This window comes from Trachurus japonicus, chromosome 14 (genome assembly GCF_045865225.1).
Source record: "Trachurus japonicus isolate A0001 chromosome 14, Traja_1.0".
NCBI classification, from domain to species: Eukaryota; Metazoa; Chordata; class Actinopteri; order Carangiformes; family Carangidae; genus Trachurus; species Trachurus japonicus.
In genome coordinates, this window is record NC_140920.1 from 6,267,410 (window position 1) to 6,274,580 (window position 7,171).

General features: G+C 43.7%; 1 protein-coding gene across 2 annotated transcripts in view; it reads right to left on the minus strand.

Annotated features, from left to right (window-relative positions):
* pdlim4 (PDZ and LIM domain 4) overlaps window positions 1–5,037 on the minus strand; it is a 45,359-nt gene extending 40,322 nt beyond the window's left edge. For both annotated transcript variants that reach the window (XM_085797211.1, XM_085797210.1), the window contains exon 1: window positions 4,774–5,037. In XM_085797211.1, coding sequence (XP_085653337.1) covers window positions 4,774–4,866 — 93 coding nt within the window. In that variant the 5' untranslated portion in view covers window positions 4,867–5,037. The remainder of the gene's footprint in view (window positions 1–4,773) is intronic.
* Window positions 5,038–7,171: the final 2,134 nt, after the last annotated feature.

Genomic DNA, 7,171 nt, shown 5'->3' on the forward strand with positions numbered 1-7,171 from the left:
CACAACAACAACAAGTCTGCGGTGATGCAAGCAGACGAGGATGATGAAAAGATGGGAAGCTCGAGGGGGAAACTCCATCACTCAAACCTCAGTCGATGATGACACAAGAGAAGATCTCGAGCCAAAGTGTAAGAAAGTGTGAGAACTTTTCTATACTCTTAAAAAGACATCTATCTGAGTTTTTTCATGGCATTCAAGCAGCTTCAACAGTTACAGAAAGTCACTTTCATACACCAGATAACCAGATGAGCAGGAAAACGCTCAGCAACAACCCAAGGACTCTCATTGTTCCCTCTGTGCCGCACTGTTTCAGGAACTTCGCCGCTCCGCTGACAACAGGAAACTCTCGGAGAGCACCATCTGTTATCTTTTGCTCGGTGTGTTGTGGATATAGAGGCTCGTAGCATCTGTAATTGCAGCCTGGAGAAAAGAGGCAGCCGGAGAAGGCAGCCTGAAGCCGACTATAACGACCAGTAGTGTCTGAGAAACAACCCCGTGTGGCTTTAGGTCACATGTTCTGTCTGTGGTATGTGGCAGCCAGCTGCACAGATGTATGCTGGGAGATTGAAGGGCACAGGTCGTATGGCGTCTATAAGTCAGGCTGCTAATGAAGGCAGAAACCTTTATTTGCTCTTTATCTAAACACCCTTGTATAATCAGCATAAGAAACATGGAGCGATACGACCCGATACGGTCCGAGCCTCCGTTAAATCCAACAGTAGAACTGATGACGAGGAATGTGATGATGATGATGCTACGTGACGTCCTCCATCACATTCACAATTTGTCAGGGTATGTCTTTACAACCAGTCTGGACAACCAACAATAACTCCTCAGATATTCATACATCTGTGTCGCTTTAAGACTTAACGACAGAAAATATGAAGCTTTAAATGCATAAAGAACATTTACAGCACAGATAAAGTATCAGTGAGACTGAGGTTGGACTTTGATTCCACTCAGATATGGCGGGAATCTTTATGAAGAAGACGTCTGTGATTTTTATCTTGTGCTGTGGAGGATGTCTTCAATCTATATGTTACTTTTCTTTGTCCTGATGTGAATATTGTTGAGTCTAGGAGAGTTAAACATTATGAAAACATCCATATGGGCATGTTTCTTAGGTATCATAGACTAAAAATGTATCTTATACTGAAATTTATCTTCGTTTCCAAGCGACAAAACTGATATTTCAGAGCATTAAAAGCTATATCCTACATGTTTAATGTCGTCCCCTTAACAAAACTGACTTTAAACACTCCCTGGTTTTCTGTTTTCTTGCATTTGGGCAAAACAAGCACTTTTCTCAGAGGAAATTGGGAAATTGCGGCCTCTTTTCTCTAATCGTCCACACATGAAACAACTAATCCGACTCCAAACGCACCATGAACCGTCCACTCAGCAGGACGGACAACAAGCTGGACACTGATCTGTGTGGTTATTTACCCGACGCTCGGCTGTAAATTCCTGTCCACACAGGGACGACTGTTTGCCCGTTGGCAGTAGCGACAAGCGTCCTGCGTCACCTTCAGCCTGGACTTCGGCTTTTTTTTTACCAAAAGTGCTTTTTACAGCAACTGCCGTATTCAGCGCATCCTCTCTAAATGCTTGTGCAGTTACACAAGTGATTTTATACGTTTCACTCGTTCTCTCACATGCACATGCAGCCGTTTAACAACCTACCACTGCACACATGCTCACACACAATCAGAGCAAATGTTTCCAGAGTCAAGTCGAGTCGACACGCCATCAACTGGCAGCGGTCCTAACGGGCTGGCAGGGGACTAATGGGCTCATCCTGGGACGTTATCACCTTGCAGCAGAGCACTAGCTGCTGCCATCAGAACTTGTTTTCTGGTATTTACAACTTTAACTGGCTCCGAGTGCAGGTGTTTCATGACATTTACTTTTATACGTACGCAGAAAGATGTGAAGCAAAGGAGGGAGGGGAGCTGTCAATCACAACAAAGTGGAGGTTTGATTGTGTTGAGGTTGTGTCTGAAACCAGCATTTCCCTCTCTTGTGACTTCCCTCCCCCCACACACACACAGGGTTACACCCTTCACACTGTTCTGGCCTGTTTGCAGCTTATGTTATATTAAAATGCCCCCTGAAGAGGCATTCAGGATCCTGCAGGACATAAAGTATCTGAAACACTCACGCAAAAACACACTCCACCACGTATCCTCCTCCATGCATCTCTTTCTCTTGTCACCATTCAACACAACTGTAATTGCCGTCTTGGGCAACGCACTGCAGAGCAAAGAATGCAACACGTATATGATGAATAGTGAGTTTAGGAGATACTGAGCAGCCATGAATCACACCATACTTCAAACTCAGGAGTGCAACCAGCTCCCTGGAGATGAGGCGAGAGGAGAGAGGATTCCTTTCCCATCCGTCCCCCCTTCTCTCTCCTTGTGCTTACTTTTGGGATTTTTTTTCACTCACATAAACCAGAATATGAGAGAGCGGGATAAAACAATTATCGAGTTTTTCCAATAAAACACATTTTAGTTATGTCAGCTGATGTTTCAGAGCCTGTGACGTCAATCGGACACTGAGCTGCTCTGTAGTGGCTGGTAGAAAGCAACAACAACAAAAAACTCCTTCAAGAGGTATTGTAATCCTGGGACTTTCTGCCAAAACACTGTGTGTATTTATGCCTCTGACATTACACATTTATCTAAATATGCTTGCATCTCAAAGACAGCTGTTTCCCTCTCTCTAATGCTCAAGCCAAGACTTCAGAATTAAGTCAAAACTCTTTTGCAGACAGGTGGTTTTTATTGCCACCTTCGCTACGTAACTGTCTGCAAAGTGAAACCCGTAATTAATCTCACTGATGCCATCATCATCATCATCATCGCGGTGTTACACAATGTTCACAATGCAAACGACTTCCTTCTCCGTGCATGCAGCGGTTTTCACATTGGCAGTCGAGCAAGTATGCACAGATCAAACCGATGGGAAATAGTGAGATTGACACCAAGACTCGGCTGCTCTGCTAAAAAAAAAAAGAAATTCAGGAAAGTCTCAGCTGCCCTGAAGCTGCAGTATACACAGCTTTTTGACTTTAAACTCAGCATTAAACATGAGAGCTGTGAGTGAGGCCATAAGTGTAGATTTCCCCGTGTTTTTCCAATTCAGTTCTAGTGTCGGGTGAAATCTCTGCTGGAAACTCTAGACACTAAGATACTAACTGGAACAAGAAGGTCAAGCGTGCAGCCAGAGAGACGTCCAGAGACGAGGCTTTGCCAACAATATCTGAGCCCCACCATCAAAACAAGACGTTGATGTATCAGGAGTGAGGAGTGTGTCGATGCAATATGTGATTTCTGGATTGTTTTAGAGTAGAAAAATGCGTCTTAACTTTTCACTGTCAGTTGGAAGAGGTGCCTGGTTAGCAGCCCTGCAGAGCTCCAGAGTCAAAGTATCTCTCTCTTCAGGATCCAACAGGTAGGTTTAAAACCAGAGAGCACTTCAGGTGACCTTCCCAGTCAAGTCCTTAATCGGCCGCCGTAAATCTAAAAATTACACCTCTGCTCCGAGGAGCTCGGGCCCTGTAGTTAAAGGGGTCGGTTTGGGGGCTGGTCTGCCGGTGATACAGCTGAGCACAACACCTGGAATCCCTCAGCAGCACCAATGAGCTCTGATGAAAAACAAATGTCAGCACCCCCGCCTCCTAAACCCCCGCGCTCCTCCGCCAGCGCCGAGCCCTGCAGCAGGACCGGGCTGTGTTTACCCTGGCTGGGATAAACTATAGGCTACTGCCAGATCCACTGCCAGCACACTGACTCCTGACCCATATTCTGAGGGTCACGAAAGTTCACAGAGGTTTCAGGATGGTAGATAGATCCACCACTAACACCACCACCACCACTGCTGCTGCTGCTTTAACTACTGCTACCACTAACAAAATTAACAATAATTAAAGATCACATGCAATTACACATTAATATAATAACACCAATAATGCAATTTCCCCCTAATAGATTCCAGATAACTTCTCATTAAGCCCCATCTTGCTGACATGTGATCAAAAGCTGGAATAATAAGTTTTTTAAATCACATTATTGATATAAATAACATCTCTAAATCAAAGGTTCATTTCCTTGTCATGCACCATACAGTATGTCCCGTTTGAAGGATCACTGTATTGATGTAATTTTATTAAAATTGGTTAAAAAACACACCGTCATGTGGTTCAGCTCAGCACTTTTAACGATTAACATGACCTGGATGACTGAGAACCTACACACACACACACACACACACACACACACACACACACACACACACACACACACACACACACACACACACACGCATCACCACCATAGTGTTCAAACTAAAAGCCTCTTGACTGATGATCGGCCAATTGCAATGACTCACTGACTGAACAGCAGTGGCAACTTTGGCTGCCAGGAATTAGACGGCACCATCTGTCATCAAAGCTCCTGTTCATACATTTATAATTACAGCTGCCGGGCGACCTCTTAGGCCTATTAAAAGATTAATTCATTCATTAATTGGGCTTCAGAGTTCCAGGTAAGGCTGTCTCATCTCAGGCTTTCCGAATCATTAACTCTGTAAACCCGGCGTGAAGTCACTCAAATAGTTGAAAACAGGTTCATCATCACGGATTCGTGTGTAGAAATAAGAAAATAATAAACTTTAGGAAGCAAGTTGCGCGGCTCAATGAATGAAAAGACATCGAAACAACAAATAGAGACAGAGAGAGAGAGGAGAGTGAGAGGAGCGAGCACCCACCCTGGAGATGGTTAACGGTGTGCTGAAGTCCCGACCTCCCACCAGTCGAAAGCCCCAGGGAGAGGGTCCCTTTAGTGTCACGGTCTGGGTCATGGTTCGCTGTCCGGACGTCGAGCGCAGAGAGGCGGCTGTCTGAGCGAGGAGGAGGAGGAGGAGGAGGAGGAGGAGGAGGAGAAAGTCCGGTTGTTCGGTTGTGTGTGGTGGTGCTGCTGCTTATTATTGGATTCAACCAGGAAAAAAAAAAGAGCCAGCAGCAGCAGCAACGTGACCGGGAGAGAGCAGAGCAGAGCAACACTCACTTCTCTGAGTCCTGTGCCCTGGCTGGCTGGCTGGCTGGCTGGCTGCAGCTGCTAGGCAACGCTGTCCCGACCGAGAAAACTTTCCTCCCCTCCCGAGTCAAGTTTAAATAACGAAGCCGCCTGTGACGTCGGATGACGGGCAGCGCTAAGTGGGAGGAGACGGAGGAGACGGAGCTGCTGCGCTGTCGGCGGCTCAGTCGGGAGCCACCACCATGCACAGTGAGTCCGCTACAGGTAATAACAACAAAAAATAGGCCTATTATTTATTTATATAGCACTTTTGAAGCAAATAGGCCTACTAAAGTTATTTACAGATAAAACATGACAGAAGAGGAATGAAAAAGAAAGAAAACCCCATGTAAACCTCCCTTCCTTTGAAGTCATATCAACCTCCTATCAATAAGCGGCACTGTGCCCAACAAAGACAAGTGCACCGTACAAATGAGTTCATATAGGGTACAATACAAAATGAACCTGTTGCTATAAATGAAGTGCCTTTGTAACTTATTTGTAACTAATGAAATTTAGGTAGGTCCAGTTGCTTTCGATTTCCCCCCTCTTATCAACCTGGACCATTTTCATGCAGACTCAAATGAGTTAAACACAAATGTAGGCCTACAATACAAATGAACCTGTTGCTATAAATGAATAATAATAAGGCAGATGATGTGTAGCCTAATAAATAATTAAAATCAGGTTGGTAAGTAGGCTACAACAGTCTGGTTTGTTTCCTTTCTCTTATCAACAGTTCAGCCATTTTCCCTCCAGCATTTAACCTGCTGCTCCTGTGAGAAGAGTTTACTGTTGTCAGGAGGATATTTAGCCTAGCTATTTTCTTTCCCTCAATCTTTATTGAAACTTGGTGATTAAGAGTTTCCAGACACAAGAATAACAATAATATTAAACTTATGGAAACACAAACACAATAAAATCAACAGAAGTGCCGAGAAATAAAACATCAATAAAAGCCACAAAAACATTAAGAATGTGTAAAAACCTTAACAATAGTGAAAGTTATTGTATTTTAATTAAAAGTTTTAAAGTTTTAATGCTTTTATAGGCTACATGAGGAAGTCTGTTATATAGCCAATACTGACAAAAAGGGGGCAGCTGCTGGTCTTGATTGAAAATCCAGGTTGGAAATTAAATTGTTACCAAAATTTGCTGTGAACATCAAAAACACATGTGAGTGCATCAACATTAAACCGCAGCAGGAAACGTTTAGTTTTAAATGTTTTATATATATGACAGAGACATGTCTAAACATCTGTCAATCAAACACTGAGATATTTTCTCAGTCCTAATGCAGGAGGTAAAGTATTTAAAGATATTCATCCAATAGCCGCAACATAACTGTAGTTTTATGTGTCTCTTAATTTGGAAGTAAAAAGCTAAAGTTAATATTTGCTAACTGGCACTAAACAGAAAGCTTGTGTGTCATTAGTTTTTAGACTAAGTGAAAGTTTGACCTAATGGTGGTGAAGGAAAGGTCACCAAGGCAATTATAATTTATTTTGTGGAGCACATAAATGTGTTTATACTATTAAAAATGTCATGCCAGTCCCCTCAACAGTTGTCAAGATATTTCATATGTATAAACCCAGTAGAGCAGAGTTGCCATCCAAAAGAGCCAGAGCTGTTAGCGTGACTAAGAAGAAATGAAAACACAGATTCATGTCAGGCTCCAGCGTCCTCAGAGGAAAGTCTGGACCTCCTCCTGAAACTCTGAGGTTCGTCAATAACTCATTAATCAGAGTCTGAAGTAAAAAGAAACAGTGAGGCCCGAGTCTCATCCTCAGCAAGGACGATGTTTGTGCTGAAATGTGGACTCGTCACCGTTAGAAAAGACCTCTCCCATCTGTCAGAGGATATCCTCCTATCCTCTCTGCCCCACTTCTTGATTCTTTAATTTCCCCAGCCAATTACAGACAGTCCCAACTTCTTTCCTCTGCAGTGGGAATGATCTCATAGACATTCCTGGGAATCTGTCTCTCTCTCTCTTTCTCTCAGACAACAGCAGGCATGTGGAGCTCCGTCTGAAGATCTGACTCAGCCGTGCGACTCAGACGTTCACCCATCCCACTTCCTGTCTCCTACAG